Source organism: Rhinolophus sinicus, linkage group LG06 (assembly GCF_036562045.2).
Source record: "Rhinolophus sinicus isolate RSC01 linkage group LG06, ASM3656204v1, whole genome shotgun sequence".
In the NCBI taxonomy this organism is placed as follows: Eukaryota; Metazoa; Chordata; class Mammalia; order Chiroptera; family Rhinolophidae; genus Rhinolophus; species Rhinolophus sinicus.
The window spans coordinates 82554395-82579568 of record NC_133756.1 but is presented as its reverse complement, the minus strand read 5'-3'; the positions used below and the strand labels follow the sequence as shown (position 1 = coordinate 82579568).

General features: G+C 49.0%; 1 protein-coding gene and 1 non-coding gene across 6 annotated transcripts; one reads left to right on the top strand and one right to left on the bottom strand.

Annotated features, from left to right (window-relative positions):
- Positions 1-165: 165 nt before the first annotated feature.
- Positions 166-25174, bottom strand: PCSK7 (proprotein convertase subtilisin/kexin type 7). Of its 5 annotated transcripts, none has more exons than XM_019713612.2 (17): positions 25042-25174; positions 23378-23499; positions 22414-22893; positions 21505-21639; positions 20728-20893; positions 19494-19584; positions 18513-18567; positions 17912-18050; positions 17106-17206; positions 14354-14521; positions 13825-13932; positions 13273-13375; positions 3630-3786; positions 3010-3104; positions 2168-2261; positions 1842-1959; positions 166-1579 (listed from the first exon to the last, which is right to left on the bottom strand). In XM_019713612.2, the coding sequence occupies exons 3-17, from the start codon at positions 22879-22881 to the stop codon at positions 1214-1216; spliced, it is 2364 nt and encodes a 787-aa protein (XP_019569171.2). In that variant the 5' UTR covers positions 22882-22893; positions 23378-23499; positions 25042-25174; the 3' UTR covers positions 166-1213. The 5 variants fall into 5 exon arrangements, with proteins under 5 accessions (XP_019569171.2, XP_074191538.1, XP_019569170.2 ...); XM_074335437.1 differs by having other exon boundaries at positions 1842-1986; positions 25042-25088; XM_019713611.2 differs by having other exon boundaries at positions 166-1478; positions 25042-25086.
- On the top strand, positions 5091-5194 carry LOC141572598 (small nucleolar RNA U13). The gene has a single exon (XR_012497919.1). It is a non-coding gene; the product is annotated as a small nucleolar RNA U13 (small nucleolar RNA).

The following is a 25174-nucleotide window of genomic DNA, read 5'->3' as shown; positions in this document are numbered from 1 at the left end:
TCCTGGCCGCTGTCCTCTGAAGGACCCCTCACATTCCAGGGTTCCAGCGGGTCAGCTCTTTCAGAGGACCCGGCCGTGGAAGAGGAGAGTAACTCTCAGGGACTGACAGGAAGGAGGAGCTACTTGGCAACTTGCTTTAGAGGAAAGGAGATGGGTGTGGCAGAATTGTGTGGAAGGTTTTTATTTTGGAAAGGCTGTGCAGAAAATAATTCAACAAAATGTTGCTGTGAAAAGAGAAAACCAAACCTTGAGTGTTAAAAACAAAATTTAAATCAACCAACTAGCTCAGAAGAGGGGAGGGGGCCAAGAATGGAAGGAAGAGTCACAGCCTGTCAGGCAGACAGCTGGCCTCTGGTGGGCAAGGCCATTTCCCTGAGCACTTTGCAGAGGACGACAGTGTGGTCACAGGGCTGGGGTGGCAGTGGCTGGCACCTGTCCCAGTCCTTCGCAGACTCCCCTATGAAGCAGCACAGGCCTGGGGGCCGTGCCCACCCCTAGTGTTGCCAGGAGCATTGTACCGATCCTTCAGGATGAAAGGTGGGGGTGGTGAAGGAGTCAGGGTTGTGTTCATGGTTGGCTTCTGATCAGAGATAATGGAGGCAGCTGCTTTCAGGGCAAGAGTGCTGAGCTGAGGGCTGACTGCCGGTACCAGTATGTCCAAGGCTTAGGCAGAAGATGAGGGAGAGAGGAAAAGTCCTCTGTTTCTCGGTCCTGGGTCATTAGGAGGACAGGCAAATCCCGGGGCTCTTCTAAACCTCCACTCAAGCCCTCTTCCCAAGTGACGGCAGTGATATTTCTGCTGAGATGCTTTTCTGGCCATGGCAGGTATCTTCTCACCCACGCATGGGTGGGGGTGCCTGTGACCTGTACCATGGGCTTGCCCAGGAGAAATGAGGATGGAGGCCTGCCTAATGGGGGATGGAGGACAACCCTTGTCCAAGACCTTCTCACTGAAAGCTCCTGTTCGGTTCGAGGAAGATGCTGTGGCTATTGCCACACTGCTCTCTGGCACCGTTCCTCTGCCATTAGTACCTTAAGAAAACCCTGGCCCTCCCTGAGCATAGTCAGAGGGTGCTCTGTAGCCTCTGGATTCCAGACGTAAGCATCAGGACTGCCTTCTCCCAGAGCTCCTGGGACTTTGGAGCAGCTTTCCAAGCTTCCCCAATTTGGGGAAGGAAGAGCGTCGCCGATATTGAGTCTGTCAGGCTCTGGGTCAGCAAATCTGCTCCTCCTTCGCCTGCAACAGGTCTGGGGGTAGGTGCCGAGGAGGGCTGTCCAGGGCACTCCGGTTCTGAGACAGGCTCCAGTCCCCTTGATGCAGCAGGTCTGGGGCAAGGAGACCAGAGGTGGTGGAAGGGCCCTCCCTCTCTGTCTCCACTCCATCTGGATCCTTGATGGTGCAAAGTGGCACTGATTCTAGTTCTGTCCCCTCCTCCCTGGCTTTTCGGCTTCGTTGGGGCCAATGGCAGGGTCCATTCCTACAAACCGGGAGAGAGGCCACATTCTTCTGGCTCAAGTATACTTCTAGCATGTAGTAAACAGTCCAGAAGACGGTAAAACAGCCGACCAGGACCAGCGTCTGGGGGAAAAGTCCACCACTTGCATTAGGGAGTTTCCCAAAGCCTGCAGCCTTAGCTCAGAACGATGAGCTCAGAAAGTCTCTGTACAAGGGCTGCCTCTCCCACCCCACACCACTCACTCACCACACATGCACAAGGAATGCCCTCTGAGAGTTAACCAGCAGGACCGCGACCCGGCCTTCCCACCCCCTCTTTACCCACCAAGGACTAACTCCCCCAGGACACTCCTGCCTGTCCACAGTGTGAGTAAGGCCCTAGTACCTTAAGGGTGTTAGGGGTGATGGTGTAACCATTTTCCGCAGGAATTTTCAGCCCAGGAGGGCAGGGCAGAGTGAAGCCATCATGCAGGTACTTTCCACTCATGGCACCTTCTAATAGTCTGTGGAGAAGAAGAGACAGGGGTGCCCTACTGAACTTGGTACCACCTGCTCTCTCACCCATCCTCCCACCTTAGAGCTGAAGAGAGGGAAGCCCCACAGCAAAGAGGAGGGGTGCATTGTGGGTTCCCAGGGAAGGGGAGCTCCCTAAGTGGGCTGTTTCCCCAACCCTGGTGAGTTGCCTTCCTTCTGACATGTGTCTATACCTACCTTTGTCTGTCCCTGATGTCTACTGGACTCCACACAGAGCCATACAGGGTCAGCTGCCATTGACGGAGGATGCCAGCTTGGAACATCTCATCTCCTAGGGCAGCAAGTGGGGCAGTCCGTGAGCCATGCCCCTCTGTCAGCCATGCAAACAGCATGCTGCCCGCCCTGCCACCTAAAGGGACTCGGCCACATGTTCTGCTGCAGTTGTCTGTGTCCCACTGACCCCAGGGTTCTGCAGACGTGGCTCGTATGGTGTCCTCAGGGATGGGAACAGGGAGGCTGAAAGGTAGCGCTCTGCAGCACAGACATTTTGCCTTTACCTCTTTCATATTTTGGGGTTTCAGCTAGAATTTTGCTTGGAAAAAAGTGTCCTCCTACTAAATTAAAGTTTTGAAACCACTGGTCTAATGAATACCTAACTTGACTGGAAGATGGGAGGGTTGGGTTCAATTTCCAGTCTCCAAAGAAATACTGTGTGACCTCAGTTTTTCCAAAATAATGGTGAAAATTAGTCCTGCCCTTACCTGCCTACCAGGGCTGGCCAAAGGATGGTTATATGTGAAAGGACTTGAAATGTGATTTCAACAAAGAATTTTTGTTGCTATCCTGAAGAAAAATGGATCAGTCACTTCTCGAAGGAATGTGAGAGGTAGCATAAATGAACAATTTTAGATATCAACGCCCATTTTTTGGATGGGGCATAGTTGGTATATATCCTGTTGGTCCAATGGCAACCCCATGTATTCTACATGGGACAATTTCTCTGAGGGACTCTGAGATCCAGAGTGACCAGATGACAATCATGAAAGGCAGGGCCCTGATGGAAGGGCAGGCAGGCTCACCTACATCCCTGACGATGAGTCTGTAAATCCCTCTTGCCCTTTCCCCCCAGCATCGCACTGTGGAGAAGGTCCAATCGTTGAAGCCGTTGGGATCCCTGGGGGAAAGAACAGAGTAGAAAACCTGAAAGGCACGGGGCAGGGAACTGACTGTTTTGCCCAGAAACATTCTTTTCTTACTGTAGTAGCCATGAAAATGTTGCCTGCCTGAGCTACAGCCATTTGGGAGGGTGCCACGAGGGGTCCTTGCTCCTGGGATTTCATGGGATGCGGGACTTGTGTCAATGTGTTGTGCACAGGCTGGGGAGTCTGACAGATCTAAATTTAGTGTTACTTTCCCAGGTACTTACTAGCTCCATGACTTGTTTCCTCATTTGTACAAGTAGGTTAGAAAGTCTCCTCTGCATGGTTCTTACAAGGATTCGAGAAAATAAATGGAAAGCGCAGTGCTTAGCACATTGTAAGCACTTGCACAAAGCACGTAATCAATGGCTGCCAGCTGCGAAGGCTGGCCAGTGCCATGGTAACTTAGGGCAGTACCAGTGTCCATTTCTCCTGTATCTTTTCCTTGAAAAGGCCCTCATTGCATAGAGAGCTCAGAAGGTACGGGCAGGTGTACTTACGAGTCCATGCTGCGGGGGGCGCCGATAAGGGACATCATGCCACTGGGGCAAAAGAGTTTTAGTTCCAAGCTGCCACGTCGTGGATGAGTGATGGAGACTGTGACTGCCACATGCTCCAGGGTCTTCAGCCCCGACATCTCCAGGTCCATCCTGCTGACTATAGGAAGTCAGGCTGGGCAGCTGGGAAACCAGCCCCATGAACACTTACGCCCTTACTTCATCCCAACATACACAAAGTACACGCTCATTGAAGCCATATATGAATACCACGGCAACCCTGACTGGGGCCAAGAGTACATGAATAAGTGGAATGTAGTAGCTGCTTTCAAGGAGTTTCCAGTCTAGTTTAGAGTCTAGTTGGGAAGACAACGCAAACTGAAGACACAATATAAGAACCAAATGGAGCAACTTCAGCCATTCATTTACCCAAAAAATAATTTATGGAGTACCTCCTATATTTCAGGCACTGTACTAGATGCTGGGAATATAAAGATAAGTTGGACATGGTCTCTGCCTTCTACCTGCAAGTGGAAAATGAGATGGCGTGAGATATACATTACTGATACTAGAACAGAGATGGGTCAGGTGGCTTTAGGCACAGAGCAGTGAGACACTCTGAAGAAGACATGAATGCAGGCTGGTAGAAAGGATTGGTAGAGTGTATTCTAGAAGGGAAAATGGCATGTACAAAGGCAGAGGTGGAAATGAACAAGTTTCATATTGAAGGCAATACAGAATTTAAAAAAAACAAACACTGAAATGAATAAATTTCAGGGAAATTATGCTGAATGAAACAGCCAAAATCAAAAGGATACATAATACATGATTTCATTTATATAATATTCACGAATAACAGAACTAGAGATGGAGACAGATTGGTGGTTGCCAGGCTTTAGGGATGGGGCAGAGGGGATGGGTGTGGCCATAAAGGGATGACATGAAGAGTCTTGTGGGGATGGTATCATTCTGGATCTTTCTCATGCTAGTGGTTACACAAGGCTACACATGTGGTAAACTGTACAGAGCCACACACACACACACACACAGATATGAGTGCATGTCTAACTGGTGAAATCCAATTAAACTCTCTGGGTGGTACCAATGTCATTTTCTTGGTTTTTGTATTGCATTATAATTGTTTAAGACATCAACATCGGGAGGAGGGTACCTGGAATTTTCCTGAACATTTGTCTGCAACCTCCTGTGAATCTACAATTATTTCAAAATAAAAAGTTTAAAAAACACAAATGCCTGAAGTAGAAAATTGAATTGGGTAATATTAAGAAACCAAGTTGCAATGAGCAATAATTCTTTCTAAGGCACCTTTTCTCCCAGTAATTAATTCATCCCAACAGGCAGGGTAGAGAGCAGCCTCTCTGTCTCACAGATGAAGAGCTCAGAGAGGTGTGGAAAGTTGGGGCAGGGACGGAGGATGAGAAGGGCTTTAAGATTTTATTTTAGATCCTTTTGTAGTTCATGAGTGTGATGACTGGGTGCTCACACTCTTGTGTGACATGTGCCTCCCTCAAGCCTTATTATGACATCGGCACATTACCTATCCAACGTGAAAACACATTTAATTTAAACAAGCAAACCAAGAGCTACTAGAGATTACTGAGCAAAGATGGAGTTTTTTTTTTGTTGTTTTTTTTTTTAAGTGCTTATGGAAGGTTACTCTTAACAGCTCTGGGTAGGATGAATTGGAGTAGGAAGAAACGGGTGACAGGAGGCCAGCTAAAATGCTGCTGCCTTATTGTAGGGTTGAGGTGGTGTGAGTGTGGATAATGAGGATTGAAGAAGAGGAAAAAGCATGAGCCTTTCTGTGACACTTTCTGTCCCTTCCCAGACCCTGTGCCTACTGGCCTGCTGCTCAGTGGCCCTCTTACTGTGTTCATGGAAGAGTGCCCCCCCCCATCACCCACTACGACACCAGTGTTCATGGGTCTACTTCTCTGATGTCATAACTTCACATTTCTTCACCTCCTCAGCTCCACAGACCTTTCTCCCTCCCATGTCAGTGCCCACTCCCATGAGCAGACCCTGGTCCTTGTCATTACCTGGACTGAATGCTTTAGTACCTGTCACTGTGGCTTTTCTTATATAAGCAAACACAAATTAATTGAAGACAAATTAGAAAAGTAGTTGAGCAAAAATGAAAACAAAAAAGCTCCCACAACTTTTGGTAAATACGCACCTAGACTCTCTGTGTATGTACGTGTGCATGGGTGTATTTTCTGTAATTCCATCTGTCAGCTCTTCCACGCCAGTATCGTGCCTTCTCTGAAAGCAACCTCTTGTCCTTCCACCTTTCCCACTCCCTTCCTGACCCCTTTATTTTCTTGCTCTTTAAGAAATCTATCAGGTTCCTCTTTCCTACCTGGCAAAGATCCCACAGCTCGTCTCCCCAACACTCTTTTTTACACTCTCAAGTTCCCGGTACTTTCTTTTCCTTTCACAGTAACTGTCTGGCAAAAGTCCAAAACTGAATCAGGCCAATTATCCGTTTTCTTGGCTGGATCTTTTTGCTTACGTATTTGCTATTACACATGAAAAACACAAGCAAATAAACCCTTTCTCAACTCTTCACTTCCTTCTGCCTACTGTCAAGAGTTTGGACTCGAGCCATCCAGCCTGGGTTCAAATTCCAGCTCTGCCATTTGCTAGCTATGAGAATTGGATTAGTTTCCTTAGCTGTAAAATGGAGGTAGTAACAGTACCTACTTCATAGAGCTGATAAATTAGTTAATATACATAAAGTGCTTAGAGCAGTACCCAGTAAATATTAAGATTATATCAGTATTAGATGTTATTCCTTTCCTTTGCTGTCAAACTTCTTGAAAAAGATGTCTATATTTACTCTCTCTACTTTTTACCCTCCCATTCATCCTTAACCTTTGTTTCCCCCCTATCAAAATGGTATAGTGTATTTGGTTTTAAAAGTAAATTGGTTCTGGAGTGCTTATAAGGTAAAAAAGCAGTTCACTACTCTGTTCCCACCACCTTTGTCATCCACTACCCAAAAGAAAATGCTTTTTATTGCTTTTAGTTGTTTTCTTCTGGGATCTACCTTCACATTTCTAAGTAATAAGCATGTATGGCTATTTCATGGTTTATTAATTTTATGCATTATTTATCAACTTTCAATTATACCAGATAGGGATTTAATATGCCCACACCTTCTCCCCACCTTGCCCTCTCCTCTGCTTTTTCAAAATAATTATATCACAATAGTTGGCAACATCAATACTTTGTTTACCACACAACAACCTTATAAATACATGGAATTTAGCCAAGTAGTGCTCAATGATGATATTTCATTTCCAGAACAGTTTGCTGTTTTCTCCTCTGGAGTTAACTTCCCTTTTGTTGACTTACATTCATGGCCCTGTCACTACTTCTTCCCAAACTGCACAAAAGAACCCCTAATCTCTCTGAATATGATTTTATAAATGAACAACCAAGTCAGGGGCTCCCTCAATGCTATTTTCCCACTGGAGAGTCTCTCTCTGGAACCTTCTGTCCCATTCCTGTCTGCTGCACTGCTGTGGGATTGGGACCTGCCTTTACCGCTCACTTGGGCTTTCCTTCCCCTTCCCCTTCTCCCTTTCTCTCTGCACCCCCTTCTCTCCTTCCCTCCCCTTTGTTTCTCCTTTTTCTTTCCGTTTCCCCTTCATTGCAGAGGAGCACATCTTTTAGCAGTTTTCAGACAGATGGAGCATGAGACTTGTTTTCTGAAAACATCCTTATTCTACTTTCCTATATGATTGTTAGCCTCGGTTTTAGCGATTGAAAATAATTTCTCTCAGAAATTGGGGGGATTTGGAAGATTATTTCAAATGGACAGTGATCCCTATTATCTTCAAAAACCAGTTGGAAGCTCTAACCACGGGTGGAGCTTTTCAACTGGTGGGATTCCCTAAAGTTAACTGGACTGGGACCGGACTATTTCATGGAGGGGCCCACATATCAGTATCTCTGAACCTTTTGCTGAGGGGTCATTCTATTTCTCCAGAGAGGAATCTTCCAGTTTCCTGTCTGCCAGTGCCTTGGGATCAGAGGGGCTGCTTGTTGGGGAGGGTCTCCCTCTCTCAGTACATTCCCTGTCTCTTTTGCTGTACCTGGGGTCCTTGGTTCTGCAGAATGAACTTCCCAACTCCTGGCTGGATAAGGAAGGGACCATCTTCTGGCTGCTAAGGATGGGAGAAGGTCCCCGGGAATCTACCTCTTAATTGATCCCTGTTTTTGGTCTCATACCTCCTCTGTCCTCTCCAGTACACGGGGCCTCTGAGTACTGAGCCTCTGCGGTTCTCTGGCGTGATGGGGCTTGTTGCTCAGTGTCACCCTTGCAGGTATTTGCTATGCAATTTTCTTAGCCCTGCTCTCTTCTCCACTCATTTCCATCTTCCAAAAACGTGATGAAATCTCTCACTTGCTGTGGTTTCCTCTCTCATTCTCTTCATCCTTGTGCTTATACCAGTATTATTCCTTTATTCTTATTTTGGTGAGGTTTTGAGAAAAGGCAAAGATAAAAGCATGTGTTCAATTTGCCATCTTTCACCAGAAATCTTCTCCTGTCCCCATTAATTATTCAACCGACTGCAATCTAGCTTGTATCCCCATGAATACATTGAAACAATTCTTTTCAAGGTCACCAATGGCTTCTTTGATAAAACCAGGGATGCTCCTCAGCTCTTGTTTCTCTACTTTCCTTTTCCCATTGTCACTGTCCTAAATTCCGGTGATACTATCCTCCTGATTTTCTCCTACTCTCAGGCCATCTCTTCTCAGTTGTTTTCTTCATGAGCTCCTTTCCTTTGGCTACTCCTTTTATGCTGGCTGTGTCTTGGGTCCTCTTTTATCCTTTGTCTACCCACTAACCCTGGTGATCTCATTCTTTCCCAGACCCTTTTCTTCCATTTATATGCTGGTGACTCACAAATCATTACCTCCAGTCTAGACCTTCTAACTTATTTATTCAACTGCTTCCGGGATATAATCTTTAGATGACTCACAGAAGGCTAAACACAGCAGAGCCAAAATTCTCTTCCTCAGTTTTTGACACTCTGCAGCCCTTGCCCTAAACTGTTCTTCCTTCTGGGTTCTTAGTATCATTTGATGGCATCACCATCTAACCAGTTGCCCAAGATAAAAACTTAGAAATCTTTTTATATATTAAAATTTACAATAATATACATATATATGTATATACATACATATATACACTCACACACACAAATACTTATATACGCATTTATGTATAAATTTTTATTATAGGAAATTTTAGACATACATAAAAGTAGAACACATGTTCTTGACAACTAACTTTAATAACCGTGTTTCCCCAAAAATAAGACCTAGCCAGACCATCAGCTCTAATGCGTCTTTTGGAGAAAAATTGATATAAGACCCGGTTTTATTTTAATATAAGACCGGGTCTAATATAATATAATACTGGGTCTTATATAAGACCGGGTTTTATATTAATTTTTGCTCCAAAAGACGCATTAGAGCTGATGGTCCGGCTAGGTCTTATTTTTGAGGAAACACGGAATTATCAGTATGTGGCCAATCTTGTTTTATCACTGATCCTTACTTCTTCCCCTTCTCAGATTCTTTTAATGGACTTCCCAGGCATCAGATCATTTCAAGAATAAAGATTTAGTATGCATCTCTAAAAGGTAAGGCCTTGAGAATCTCTTTGACTGCTGTCCTCCTCCCTTAGTGCTAACGTCAGTTGGTGACAATTTATCTCGAAGGCTCCCCACAGATTTCAGGATAAAGTCCAAACTCCTTCCCGGGGCACACAGTTCTCCTGGCCCTGCCGCCTGCAGTTCCACACCTTCCTCTGACCCTCGCACCCCATGCCCCAGCTATCCCACGTGACTTGCAGCTCCCTGAAGATTCCATTGACTCTGCATGTGTTGCCCCTGCTGCCTGGATGCCCCCCCTTTTTTTTTTAACCTCTTCTCCTGGCTAGTTTATATAGTGACACTCAGGTCAGTCACCTGTTTCTATGAGAATCCTCCTCTGTCTTCCCTGGTGGCAGGAGGCATCTCTCCTTTGACACCCGTGTCATCTTGATTGCAGTGCTTATAACACCGCACTCGTCATGCAGACTGGACTGTCTTCCCTACCAGATTGTGAGCTCTTTTAAAGCAGGAATCATGTCTTATCTCTGAATCCCTACAACTTAATACAGTGCCTGGAATGACGTAGGTCTCACATATTTGTAGAATGAATGAATGAATCAATCAAGAGACGTTCAGGGAAATACAGGGAAGACTAAATTGCAGGGGAAAGGAAAGGGAAGACGGGGGAAGGGCAAGTGATACAGAGGGACTGAAAACTCCAGAGTTTCAAGTTTGGGCACCTAACGAATGGTAATGGCACTGAGAGAAATGGGGGAAACTTGGAAAGCAAGCTGGCTTTTAAGAGGTGATAATAAAATCTAAAATCATTTCCATGTTCAATGTAATGTATTGGTGGAATATCCAACAGCACACGAATGATTTAAGAATGGAAAGATGAAGGAAAATATCTGTGGCACAGCTGGAGGAGAGCATTAACACAGCAGAGAAGGGGTTTATAGAAACACGGAACAGTATGGAATGAAATGGGATGTAAAAAGAGCCCTGTGAGTACTTGTCTGTCAGCACGCATACGCAGTGGCATGCTACGTGCATTTTCTTATTGGTCCATATAGGGACTGGGTGGCCATACGTGTGAGAACACTCGAATTATTTTACTAGAATTAAATGAGTTATTCTTAGAACAGTGTTTAGCACATAAAAAGCACTCGTCTTAGCTGATGACCATCAGCTTATTATTATTATTTGGCCTTTGGGAAGTTGGTTTTGTTTTTTTCAACTCTCACTCTCTGGCCAGCAGATCCCAGGGCTTTATTTGCCCATAATCTTGTGAAAGCTATGAAAATCTCTATCCTTCAGAGTAAGATTTCGATCTAGGAATCATTGGGGGGGTGGGGGGGGTGGCGGAGAGAGGTGGTAGCTGAAGCCCTAGAACCAGCTGTGCTGTAGAGGAAGAAGATGCTGAGGGAGGATGAAGACCACGGAATGAGTACAGGAGGCACTCGGCTGGGAGCAGTGTGACCAGCACACCAGAAAGCAAGTACCTCGGGCGAGAAGCTGGAAGAGGTTACGGAGCAAGGAGGTCATAGACGCCAGAGAGAGGCTGCTCCAAAGACCTCGTTAATAGGGTTGAAGCAACAAGAAGCTCAGGAAGGAAGAACTCTGAACCAGCCCCAGACCTGACCGAAAGGGGCACCGTGAGTAATGAAGTAAGGTGTCAGTGGTCAAGAGAGTGTGTGAAAAAGCAAGCAATTGCTTTAGATAATTCGTTTGCAAAGGTTACAGGTTGAAGGGTGGCAGGGATTTTAATTTGTTTCCTCATAGGTGAACTGAGGATGTCTGAAGGCAGAAGGAAGAATCAGTGGCGAGGGGAAGACTGCGTTGGAGAGGTAAGAGGTGGAGAAGTGAAGGGACAGGATTCACTGCCTAGGCAGAGGGTTAGCCACATACTCAGACTGCAAATAAGGAGAAAAAGGTAAGTGCAAATGGTGTTTAGGAATCTTCTATAAACACACACAGGTTCTCTCGTATTTTAGACAATCTTCTCAAACCCCTCTCTCCCTCTTACCCTCTAGTTCAGCCCTGGAGTCAGATCTAAAGGAACGCAGGGGCCCCAATCCTTTCCCCCATATCCTCCTGCCAATGGGGAGGAATAAAAACTTGTCTTGCTCTCAAGCTGCACTGCCCAATATGATAGCCACTAGCCACATGTGCATTTTAATTTAATTACAATAAAATAAAAACGTAGTTCCTCAGTCATACTAGCCACATTTCAAGTGTTCAGTGTCCTCAGATGTCTAGTAGCCACCAAACTTAGCAGCACAGACAGAGTACACTTCCATCATCATAGAAAGTTCTATTGGACACCACTGCTCTAGCGTCTTAGTGGTATTTTACCACCTCTTCTGTCTCAGCAATGTTCAGCTCCCTCCACCTTACACAAAGTTCAGTTTCCACAAGTTTGTGCCTTCTGTTCTGTCTACTCAGGGGTTAAGTCCCAACAGAGGGGGAGACACCTTTGCCGACCCCAGAAACTGTAGCAGAGTCCTGCCTGCCAGCCTGCAAACTGATGACAGGCTCCACTAGCAAAACCCCTAGTCTCCCCTCCCTCGGCTTCACCCTCTCTCTCCACTATCCCCCCTCTCAGGCTCCTCTACCCAGGACAATCTGTCCTTTTTCATGCTTCCTAGTGACAAACAAGCAGTGCCAGATGCCTCTATGCCTACGGAAGTTTGTCAGGCATGCTCGGGCAACATCCCTAGTTAGTGGGAAACAGGATGACAAAGCTAGAAAGGGCCCTAACGCTCTCCTAAGTGGACCCCTCATTTGACAGGTGTGACTGTGGGTTACTTTTTTACTTAAATAATAGGAAGCAGTCCTGGGAGGGAAGTAAAAGTTGAAAGGCTCACTATCTCTAAGACACAGGAGTTTCCAAGGCAAAGCCTGGGAGTGCCGACTGGTCTGCTTTCCTGGGACTGATCCTTAACTTCTCTGCCTTGGGCGATGCTTCTTGCCCTTTCTGAGACAGCATTCCTTTTACGGAAAATTCAGTGAACTACGTCCATGATTTCCTTCCACCTACAGGTGGGCAAGCACTGGACATGCTTAGGAAGAGAGACAATGGACTCTTCCCAGAGACACCTCCACCCGAGGGTAGCTGCCCCTGACCTTCCTTTCTGAGCTCCCTTCTTTTGCCATTCTTCCTCTTGTCATTGCTCTGGTTTGATCACTTCCTACATGGATGGAAAAAGTGAGAATGGAGTTCTAGTTTGGGCACAAAACACGAAATGCTTCAATCTCCACAAAAAAATAGCAAATAACTGTCAAATTTTCTCAAGGGAAAAAAAAAATCTCCCAAGGAGCCAGAGGTAGGGAAACCCTCATATGGGAACTCCGGGGAATCTGCAGACAGATGATCCTCTAGCATAAATTTCCCAGCCCAGCTTCCCTCTTCTCTGGGAAGGGACTCAACCTCTGTGCTCAACACAAAACCACATCTCTGACTTACAGACCTCAGACAACCCCAGTGGCCCTGGGTGCAATGGAGGTGGTGGCAGATTGGCAACTACAGTCCAGGGAGACGTTCACATTCTCCCCTGTCCCACCCCCAACAGACCCCATGTGACTCTTTCTGTATTAGACAAGGCTGAGAATCAAAGGAAGAAATTCCCAACTCCTTCACTTCACCCAAAGGCCACTTGGATGAAGAGAATTGTCTGGCAAGTTCTCAGCATGGAAGTCAAAGGAGCATCTTTCAGCTCTTGCCTAGTCTCCCCCAGTCCCAATCCCACTCCACCCACCAGCCTTTCTAATCAGTTGCTCAGCAGCTCCTTCTCACTACTAATAACTCTGGAGAAAGGGCTTGTTTAAGCAGCCAGGGGGGCAGCCAACTCAGAAGCAGCAACATGTCCTAAAATGGTCAAAGAAAACTCCACAGGTTTGGCTGGAGCTCAGCTCCTAAAGGAACAGGGTAGAACCCAGGGAGGATGAGTTCCCCATCACCCCGCCCCCAAACCTCAAGCCCAAGATTAACCCCCTTTCTGCTGACTACTTACCATTCCACAGCACCTCCAGTGAGTTGGGGGACAGCGGGATAGCCTTGTTCTCTTTTAGCACAGGGCTCACATAGGAAGCTAAGTAAGGGACAGATGTCCAGATCTGTTAAAGGAAAGTGGGGGGGGGGGGGAGGTGGATGAATAAACAAGACTGATCTCGCTCTGACTTGATCTTCAGGGCCCAGCTCTCTATTTTTACTCTCCACATCACCTTCTTTCACTTCGGAGGCTCCTGCTGACACCCTGGAGTGCTCCCTGTGGCACCAAATCAAGGAGCCAGAGGAAACGGCTGTGCTCAGGTGGGAAGACGAGAACCAGAGCACCCTGACAGCCCCAAGCTACACTCAGGTCCCAATTTACTCCCTACAAATGGTTTGGAAACTTCAATTATCGTGCTGAGCCTGGTTCTTCATTTATAAAATGGGTCTCAGCTGGGATGAGGGTAAATGAATGAACATTAAGCACTCACAACGTGCCAAGCAACGGTTTAGGCATTAGCCCCTCCCTTGGTCACTCTGTGCAGGGCTCCCTGCCCTGTCAACACCTGTTCACCTTGGCCGCATTAACGAGTCTCCAAGCATTGAGCAGGCCGAATCCATGCTGGTGGCTGTGGCTGAAGCCTGCCTCGTTGGTGACCCAATCTGCACGGCGATCCTCATACTGAGAGGACAGAGGGCCTGGTTAGTCCCTTGGATTTCCAATGTAATCTCAACAACCTAACTTTGGCTTCCCTGCTTGCCTTGCTGGTTGATCCAGTCCAGACTCTCCCACTGAGGACAGATTCCCCAAAGAAAGCTGGGACAAAAGGTCAAAGCCCCATGATGTCACCACTCTAATGGCCTGCTTCTAGAGAGGGAGCCAGGAGTCCCAGGCTCCAGAGAGACCTCCTCCGCAGGTAAAATGGCATCAGCAGAATAAGTACATAAGAGGTGAGGTCTGCGGTCTTGGGATCTCCACTCCTTTCCTATACACATGCAACTCTGAAAGGGATTTGGAGCCTAACGTTTAAAATCTAAAGTCCTTGGCACCAGAACCTGGGGGTGGGCAGGGCCGACCGTCTGGCTTCCTGCTGGGGTCTCACCTGAGTGGCCGTGAAGACGATGATGTGCTGGACGTCACGCCACGTGAGGCAGGGCCGTACCTGCAGCATGAGGGCAATCATGCCAGCGGCCAGGGGGGCTGCAGCTGAGGTCCCGGTGTGGCCCTCAGTGCAGCCTGTGCCCTTCTGAAGGTCCCAGTCAGTGGTCACCTGGGAAGTGGTGTGGAGGGGAGGGGCCTCGGGTTAGAGACTGCGCTCACAGGTCCTGTGGAGGGTGGGGTACAGACTTGTCCTCAGAACAAGTCTCTCAGGTGCGCCCTTCCTTCATGAGAGCGAAATCTTTGACCAGAGGGAGGCTCACTAGCAGGTCAGGACAAAACAGATCCTTAATCCTTCTAGGCCTCACAAGACAATCTCTGAAGAGCTGAGAAAGGAGACTACAAATTAAAGAGTTACGTATGAGCGTCTGGTTGTGGGGGAAAGCAGATGGAGCCATGGGAGAGGCCTTTATGCAGAGGAGTTTCCTGACTCCTGCTGCTCTAACAACCCATCCCCAAACTCTCCGCCCTAACCACCAGTGCCTACCCTCCAGACCCTGAAATCATGCTAGACAGAGGAAGTGGCCAGGGAGCTCCTCGGCCCCAGCTGGAGCTGGGACAACAGTGACAGCACCATTCAAGGAAATCCAACTTGGCAGCTCGGCAATAAGGGGCTGGAATGACATCAGTGCGAACCAAGGGAGTGTGTCCCCTTGCCCACCGTGGGCTTGGCATGGCACTAGTGTCCACACTGCCTGTCCCCCTGGCCTGTGGCAATCGACAGAATGAGCTGCCTCACTGCTTTGGGCCTGGTGCCTCAGTGTGGTTTCTACGAGTCCCCCTTTCTCTACCTACGGTTCTGAGTGAAGGGTGAAAGTGGGGGTCGGGAGGGGGAGAGTTGCCTGCAGGGGAGAGATGGCATCTGTCTGGCATCAAGTTCTTTTTATGCTCTCATCAACCCTGGAGCCACAAAGGGTTTAGCTGAGGAGGGCCCCGCGTAAATCCACTCCACTATTGGCACTTTGGATGGAGCAATGTTAAGACCAGAGCATGTTTTTCTTCCAAACTTCTCTTCTGGGTCAGATACCGGGGTCCTAACTTCTGCCAAGAGCTCCATTGTACTCACTGCTGCCCTCCAACTGTTACAGCAGCTGCCAAGAGATGTAATTTTCACTCAGACACCAGGCATACCCAGAAGAAGAGAAAAAAACTCTCCAAGTTGTAGTCTCAATGAGAGTGGAAAGCCTGGTCTGTGCCAGAGAGCAGACTGATTTTTTTCCTGTTAAGGAAACAGGCTCACAGTGATGGTCCAATGTGCAGCTGTGAGGCCCGTGGGCTCGCCTATGGTGGCAGGAGCCCCTGGCAGCCAAATGGTGGTCAGCATGTGCCTCCACACCCTGCCCTCAGGAAGACAGCTCCACCAAGCTGGTCACTGAACAGAAACTGGCAACAGGAGGTTTCCAAGACAAGGACATGCCAAAGATGGGAACTTGGCGAAACGAACTCTTTCATTTCTGGACAAGTTCCAGTTCTGACAGAAGGTGGTGGTGGGGATACAAAGTGGAGTTGAGTTAGGAGAAAAGCCAGGCCCCTCAGAGCAAGACTGACGATTATGCCCGGGGAGCCCCTGGTCCTCAGTGGGGCCAGGATGAGTCAATTCCTGAGAGTTCTGCCAGGGCGTGAAGAGCACAGCTTGTTCCTGCTCTTCCTCCTAGCCCACCCACTGTGGGAGTGGACGAGGGTAGTGCCCTCTGCACCCAGACCCCTGTCTGTCTGCTGAGCAAAGCTTCTCTGGCTCTTTTCCTTTAGTCCACTCTCTTTTCTCTTCTCCCCAGGGTGAGGGGCGGGGGGGGGGCAGGGGGCGGGGCTAGGGATCAACTGGCACAGAGCCTTGGAACATTTTGTTGACCAGAAGTCATTTACTGGCAAAATAAAATTTCAGTTTTGGAAAATGAATTTGACCCAGCAGGAGACAAAGCAGCCTAATTCCCAATGGCCCCATAGAGACCTCCCACCCCAGCCACTGGAGAAATCTGATACCACCTGGCTCTAGTCCAGCTCTCGCCTGGAGCCCTGGCCCCATATTACTCTATTGTGGGCAGCAGGGACCAGCAGGGAGCTCTCTGATGATGGCCCAGAGACACGGCTTGAAGTTGCTGGGATGGAGCTCAGCCAGCTGGGTGCAGTCCCTAGACCCTGAATTCTTTAAAAGGTTCCCATAGCTTGAGGAGCTCGACTCCCTTGCTCCAATCTCTCGTTTGCAATTCTAGCTCCAAGAAAAGAGCTGTCTCTTGGGCTAACAGAGCCATTCCCGATTCCTCATCCCACCCATCCCATAAAGACAGCCACTAACTTTACTCCTGCTGATAAACATGACCAGAACTCACAGTATTTACATAAGGGCTGAACAGCTATGGAATGATGATTTGTTGTTTTAATCCCTCGGAAATTAGCCAAAGCCCAAATTCTATCAAAGGAAGACATTTTAAAGAAGTTCTTTAATCAATGTGATGCTCAGCAGTTCCTCTAATAATATGTAAATTTGTAAGTGAAGTTTGAAGCTAAAAACCATTTTCACAAATTTATTTACAGTCCTCGGCTCCGTTCTTCCAACGGTGGTACCCCCTTAGAGATACAGATCTGTCAGGGAAGACGAGTCTGAGGGCAGGACAGGGAAGCAGAGAAACAAAAGTTATGCTGCCTGAGAGAAGTACTGTGGGACAGGGATCATGAGTGGGGGCCCAGGAGGCACTCACAATGCTCCGGAGCATCTTGTCCCCACCACTGAAGGTGACGGCCAGCATGGAGGCACATTCCTCTGCATAGAAAGGCATCCGTCCCTCCTCATCCACGGCACCTGGGAACAGAGCAGGGGAAATAGGAGCCAAGTTCCCTGTGACTTACCAGCTAGGAGATTGTTCTGAATTTGAAAAATGATTTGGGTGGCCCAAGTGCCTCAGAGTACCCACACTCCTCACCTGAGCGAGCAACCTCAAGTGGCAGAGGATATCTGTGCCCTAAATACCACTCTTTCAATAGGCTTGCTCCAGGGTAAAACCGGGGCATTTCACCTCCATACCCACTCATCCATTCACACATTCATTTTCCTCAGCATTTATTAATTATCTACTGCGAGTCACACACCGTGTGAGCACTGGGGCCATGTGCAAAAGGCCAGACCTGATCTCAAGGAGATTATAGCCAGGGAGGAACTCAGGTAAGTAAATAAATACAACTGGGACGGTAACGCTATGGTAAGTGGCCCATGAAAAGACAGGCCGGAGCAGAGGCCTAACCAGTTGTAGTAGGTGGAGCTGGGGAGGGGTACCTCCAGATGCTGGGTTGAAAGTGTTCCCAGGCTATGGTGACTTCTAAGGAAATCCTGGGGTCCTCTAAGAGCAGGGCTAGTCCCTCCTAACTATCTGAGCCTGAAGAGAAGCTCGTGCTCAGACACTTAGCCACATGGAAGCCAGGGCACACCAAGATACATCATCCCCTCACCACTGAGTGACACACACACACACACACACACACACACACACACGGAACCACAGGTCGCTACCTATGGTGACTGTGTAGATGGAGTTGGCGTAGCCATCATAGTTGCAGTTGTCGTTGTGCTGGCCCCCATTGCCACTGGCTACCACAAAGATGCTCCCAAAGCCCTGGCGGCCAGCCATCACCCCATGTTGCAAGGCAGCCTGAAGAGCAAAAACACACGGGATCACCTGAGAAACTCACAGACCTCTACCTTCCACACCAGTTGTCCTCTTCTCCCTTTCTAGAAAGGAAAGGAAAGAAGCCCAAAGGCACTAGGCATGGGAGAAAGAGATTTAAAGATGGACTCAAGAAGGGGAGGAAGCTGTTAGTTGAGCAACTGATGGATGTACTCTACTTATCAGAAACAGTGGGGCCAGGAATGGGGAACCAAGCACAAAATCAAAGGGAAGCGATCTCAGGGCCCTGTTCCATTTCTCCCTCACAGAACTTGTGCCTCCCACACTCCCCCATCTCCAGTTAGAAGTGCTCTTCCCAAAAGGAGGTGGCAGAGCGAGATGGCATAGGTCTGGCACTGCAAATGGGGGTGGGGCTGGAGAGGGAGTGACTTGTAGAATTCTTCTAGGAACTGGGTCTCCTAAAGTCTTCATGCAGTTCACAGGTACCTTTCCAAGCTGATGGGGGCCATCCACTGTCTTCCCATCATCATCTGGTCCCCAGCTGTTGAGAAATACCCAGAGGGAAGAGCCAGAGCCAGGCTGTGGCTGCCCACCCCGGCCCCAGTTTCAGCTGGCCACCTTCTTACTCTCCTCCAAAGGGTTCCAGCAGGACTCCCATGATTAAAGGACATAGGGTTCAAAGGTCCAGCCCCCACTCCCAAGTGGAAAACAGAAGTATGTGCTAAGGTTCTTTTCCTTGGAAACTTTCCTAATTTAGGACTACTTTAACCGGCTCCTAAAAATCCTTTCTCAGGTCCCAGGGAACAGGAGACAGTATCTAGTGTTAGAGAGAGATAGGAGACCTTCCTCTCCTGATCTAGGGATCTGGTACTAGGCTTGATGGACGAGCACTCACCGAGTGCTCAATCTGTGTAAGGTCTTGGGTCGGAGGAGTTCTCTATTCTTTTTCTAAGAGGAAATGTACATTGCGGATGATGTCATAGATTTAAGGGAGGTACTGATGAGGGGGAAGAGCAGGTGCCATCAGTACCATGGGGAAAGCCCAATCCCAAAGTTCCTCTCCCCACCCCTGTGCCCCCACACCATAGCCATAACCTGAGGCTGCAGGTGCATTTATGTGTACAGGGTAGGAGGGATTGGTGCTGGGCCTTGAGATTAGTTGTGGTTGAGAGGAAAGCCCACTTTCTCCCAGAGGCTTTATGAGTTTATTAAACAAATAAACATGGGGCAGCCTGGAGCACTGCTCACGTGGCAACTTGATTACTGGGGTGACATGGGCCTTCAGACTGAGACCCCAGCGGCTGGAGAGCTGGAGAAATAAAAGTAATGGACTTACAGGCTGAACCCAATGAGAAGATCCCTGCCGGGACCTGCCCAAGTCAGCCCATTTTGCTGTTCTTTTGTTGGAGAATTCATCCCAGGTGCCCCAGCGTCTTGCCCTGTCACCTGTTCCTGGTTCTGCCTCACCTGCAACTGTAGATGTCATTGATTTGATAGTGCTTGTTGAATGCCACGGCCTCCATGCTGTCTGTGAGGGGTCCATCTAGTAACCGGATACCTAGGCAGTAAGGCCACATTAGCTGAACAGTACTCACTCCCTAGATGGGGAACTGGGTGGTGGGAGCTGCACGTGGTGACTTACTTTTCCCTCTAAGCACTCTTGTGTTTTTTATACCATGTGTATGTCCCTGTCCAGAAATATTTTTTTAACATAATGCTAAATCTTAGACTTTAAGGATCATGGGTTCTGGTTGGAAGAGGCACAGGCTGGAATGTAGGCAGCCAAGTTTCCCTTCTCATTTGCATCCTTAAATCATGTAAAACATCGGTGTGGGGCTTGTTACATAGAAACTGCTCAATACACGGTACTCATTACTATGAACTACTCCCATGGATGCCTAATTTCACCCTTTAAAATAGGGTAGGTCCATCCTGGTGACTACGGAGGGACAAATGGAGCTTTTGGAAGGGACTTGGACCCTGAAGGTTGGTTTCTGGCTCCCTCTGCAGCCTCATTCACAGAGAGGGCTGTTGCCCTCTGCTGGAGGTTAAGAAGAATACAGCCAATCTATTCAATTTGTGGTTCCAAGCATTTATGAAGAATCATGGAGAGGACGTCCCTATTCATGCCTTTCACCTTCTCCCTTGACAGAAAGCCTGAGGAGAAGGAGTCATAAACAACCCTCAGTCGGGGGTGGAGCTGCTCAGCTCTCTTGAAAGGATGGAGAACGGACAGTGATCATCAGAAGGCCTGGGAGCTGGAGAGCTGGGAGACAGAAGAGCCTCCACAGACATGTGGGGTCAAGGAGAAAGGCAGATGAGAGGGTGTTTGGTATCACACAAATAAGTAAAGGCGGTATCATTGCGATGAGCTGAGTCATTGATGGGGCATAACCAAGATTAGCAAGAGGGAAGAGGAGACTGAGTAGGTGGGACTTGAGGCCTCCATCCCACATCAAGAGCATTCCCTTTTATCTGTTTTACATGGTGGGGTTTGCTGCTAAAAGCATGTCTGAGACACTACTGCACTGAAAAAAACACACCAATGAACTGATTCGTCCTACAGACACCTATTATAAGCTTATCCTTCGTTCTATATGTGTTGAGGGTAGGATAAAGACAGTTCAGAATTCGGGGGGTGGGGCAGGAGATGAAGACTGCCATCCCAGAAGAAACCTACTGAGGCCAGGCTGGAAGGTACCTGCTATGCGGCTCCCATATGCCACTCCCACTGCACAGAAGCTGTTGTTGGGCACCGCAGCAATTTCTCCTGCACATCGTGTGCCGTGGTGATTGCCATTCTCCACATCCGGGTGGGGCATGGGGTCAGGGTCATTAGAGTTGAGGTCATAGCTGCCCTCAGGGTTCTGCAACATTGAGGGGGGGCAATAGGTGGTCATTCACTGTTGTAAGAGGTCAGGTCTTGGAGCTCAGGAAGAGAGGGGAACTGGGCAGCAGGCCCATCTCTCTCTGCAAACCACACGGGCTACAAAACAACGAGGACAGGACACACTGGGGCAAAACTGAGAAGTGTTATAGCTCGCAGCAAACTTCTCTCTTGCCCATTATAGAGATGTACCCAGGAAACTGCTCCATGACTTGGGAAACCTGGGATAAAGGGACTTAGGGCTACCTAAAGGCCAGGCTGTCCAGAGAGGAAGGTGCTCAGAACCTGCGTGGAGAAGGAAGTTGCTGACAGGGGCCACTCCTCTCCTGCCTACCCAGGGCAGGGAGGGAGCGGCAACAGGAACCAGGAAGTGTCACCTAGGATCCTCTCCTGCTGAGGGGGATGCCACTCACAGTGTCTTAACCGCCAATCTGGAATGCTGGCTGGGGAAGAAGTTGAAGAATACCATGGCACCTCCCAAGCCCTTTTGTTTGCCCCAGTGACCTCTAAGGAAAGGGACAAGCCTGAGGTAATATCAAGGAGGTAGGACATGTGGGGGGGGGGGGGAAGGGTTGTTCCAGGGTCACTCACATAGTTGGGTGCAATGTCCTGGACGGTGTGCTCCACTCCATCGTCCACGACCACCACAGTCACCCCTCGCCCAGTTACGTTGCGTTCCCATACACCTGTCACGTTGATGTCCTTGCCGGGGCTCCGCCGGTTATTCTGTAGGAGAGACAGACTCAGGAACTGTCTCAAAGTCTTGGGAATCCAGTGACACACAGCATAGCCCACAGAGCTATAAGTTATAGCTAGCAGCCCTTTTTCACTCTTGGCTGCCATCAAAGAGCCAGAGGTTGTGGACCAATAGGTCCAGATGGGGCTGGAGCCAAGGAGGGACAAGTGAGAGCTATGCCACAGTCTAGATCTCCAGGAAAGCTTGGAGCATTCAACGGCAATAAAGATGAAATGGTGGCTAGGGTTAAGGTTGGAAAGTACAATTATTATGCCGTATGATGTATATTATACTAACATTATATAATGTTAGTAGTTAACACTTATAGTGTTTACCATGTGTCAGGCATACATATGTTAACTCACTTATTCTAACTACCTCTACAAGGTAGGTACTATTATAATCTCCATTTTACAGAGAAGGAAATGGAGGCACAGAGAGGTTAAGCAGCTTGCCCCCAGGCACATGCTAGCAAGTGGCAGAGCTGGAATGTGAGCCCAAGCAGCCTGGCCCCAGCACCCATGTCCTAACCACTGCACTCTCTGGCTCCAGCACCCATGCCCTAACCACTGCACTCTGTGGCTCTCTAGAAGTGAGCTCTGGGAACACGGAGCCTGGAGGAAGGAGGCCACCAAAGCCCACAGAAATGTCTCCTCAGGCAAAGGGTGGGGGCAACTAAAAAGTAATACAGCCAAAAGCCCACTAAAGAATTGGATACTCAGAACCCATCCATCTGAAGCTGAAAACTGCAGGGCTGGACTTACCAGGTGCCATTGCTGTGGGTATTTGGGGTCATTGAAGTGGACGCTGCGCTTGGCTCGCTTCAGCAGCTTCTGCTCTGCGTGCCAGCGCACAGCTTCATGCCTGGCTAACACGGCCTCTGCCTGCTGCCGGATGGCCTCCACCTGCTGGTCCTGCCAGTGCCCAGCTGGCTGGACAAAGAGGTAGTGCCCCCAAAGCTGCCCGATGCGTCCAGCATTCAGCAGCCCTGCTGCGTGGGCCAAGGCGTCTGCCTGCTGCCCCAGAGTCTCTTCATCCCTCTTGCCTTCCGGGCTGTCCAGATGCACAGCCCAGCTTAGCCCCCCTGGAGCCTGGGCCCCAGGACCACCTGTCTCTGCCAGGCCCATGACCCAGGGAACCAGTAAGAAAAGCCCGGCTAATTCCAGCCAGAGGCAGGTAAGCAGGCCCAGGGGGGCATCCAAGTGTGGTACTTTCTGCCTCCCTTTCGGCATCAGAGCAGTAGGCTGCAAAGAGAAAGGACATGAAAGTAAAAAAGCTGATAATTACAGTAATCTGAGAGGGACACTGGGCTATCAATATACTACAAGTGGAAACCCCCAATCCGCTCCTTTTAAATTATGAAATGTGTGATTCTGTCTTTTTATTCATGTTTATCCCTGACCAACAGGGATAAGTCCCAGGTGGAGTGCAGGCCAGTACCAACCAAACCCAGTGGGCACCTCCATGGAGTCATGGGCCAGTCCCCACCTCACCAGACGACCAAGCAGCACATCCAGTTGCTAACTGACACCATGCTGCTCTCTCCCACTGTTGCCATGAAAAGGGCTCGCAAGTCCTGCCACTCCCACAAATGACTGGCGGAACCATGACTGTTCTTTAGAAGAGATTCTCCTCCCGTATTTAGAGGGGACACAAATCTTCCTCCAGCTGACTTCTCATTCTAGTTGTCCTCAGGGCTAACACCCCTCAGTTGGGCCCCATTCCCACCTGGACTCCATGAGAGGTTGAGCTCCTGGTCTGGCTAACCACCTCACGCTCATTTTGTGCAACTGGAGAAAAGGCATCACTTTCACTGTGAGTTGTGTTGACTCTGAGCACAGACTGCAGACCTGTGGACCCCAAGGAAAGAAGAAATGGTGTCCCCCCCAAGCCCAGTGGAACACAGAGGCTAGCCATGAACTCCAGGACCTGAAACCAGAGAAACTGGCCAATCATCAAGCATCACTTCCAGGTATCTGGAATAGGTCGTAGGCTGGAACAGAACTGGTACGGTAAGGTCAAATCAGTACAAAACCCAGAAACTCTACTTCTTGTCCTAAGCATCATACCACCCTCTTTTCTTTTTTCTTCTAGAGGCCGAGAAGAGGGTTTGAGCTGTTACCGAAAACCCCTCTGGAAAAAGTAGGTAGCACTGTTTCCTGGCGATCCAGGTGGTAGGTAACTTCCTGGTTTCTGTATCTGAAGGATACCAGGGGAAGTAAGAGTAGGCAGGAGGCAAGGGAAATGGGGAAAACCTGAGAATGGAAACAAAACTGAACAGGCACAAAGGGCAAGTGGGCAACCGGGAGAGAAGAAATGGCTAGAAAGCAGCACTGAGGGGCTACCCTTAGTCACTAACTCAGGAGGTTGGCTTGGAAGTGAGGGCTCAGGCTCCAAACCTGGGACTGTCATCCATGGTTGGCTGGAAGGGCCAAATTAGAACTAACTATTGGGCAACCGTGGGAACAGGAACAAGTGACTAGGTGGCAGAACATGCGTGTGCTAACTGGTGGCTGAGCTCCTCAGAGTCACTCTGAGGCAAAGCTTAGTACCCAAACGCACACCCCGAAATGGAACTGACACAAAACATTACAGAAAAATGGGAGTTTTACCAAAGTCTCTTTGGAAAGGGAGAAGTGAACGCACGCCACCTTACACTCCCTCCAAAATTCTGCATTCCACATCTCCTTCTCTCTTTTTCTTTTAGGTTCCTAGGCATATTTCCTCTCAAATTCCTCCCTGCCCTCCAGCAGCCTCGATTGTCCCACGATATTCAGGGGACTCTGCCAGTCTGCATACCCTTCTAAGTAAAACAAAATCTTGTTAGCCAGGTAGTAACCCATCTAGGCAGGCTCCTTCAGTCTCAGTAGATTTCCGGAAGAGAAACCTGACCACCACTTCCTCCTTCCCCTCTGGAAGAGCAGTTCTTTACCCTCAACCGCCTATCCCAGGCTTCCCGGAAAGGAACCTTAAATACCCCCTGAAATTTCAGCAGATCTTAACCTCCTTCAATTGCTAGGCATATCTTTACAGCTCTTAGGTGCCAAGGAAGAAGAGGAATCATATGAGCAGCCCCAAGTTCAAGGTTCTGCTCCCAAGAGACTTCCTCGCACCCTCTACACCCTGTTCCTAAAAACCAGGTTGCCTACAGGGGTCAATTTCATTGATTTTCCCCTCCCGGGCCTCGACTGCCCCGTTGCAATGTGCTCCTCTCTTCAGACGGACCCGTCCTATCCTGGAATCGCAGACCCCGGAGCCCCAGGTCCCTTGGCTCTCCCACGCCAGGGCTGAAGGAGCACTCTGTGCAGCTCCCTCATCCTCAGACACCAGCTCCCCCACTTCTTGGCCACCCGGACTGCCAATGCCCCACCCCCACCGAGTTCCCAACTCACCCGCCCGGCCGCAGCTCCTGCAGCCGCCTCCCTGCGGAAACTCGCGGCTTCCCGGTAGCCCAAGGAGCTAGTGACAGTAGCATCACTTCCGCCCGGCGGCGCAACCAATCAGCGGCGGGTCCCCGGGCCGGGC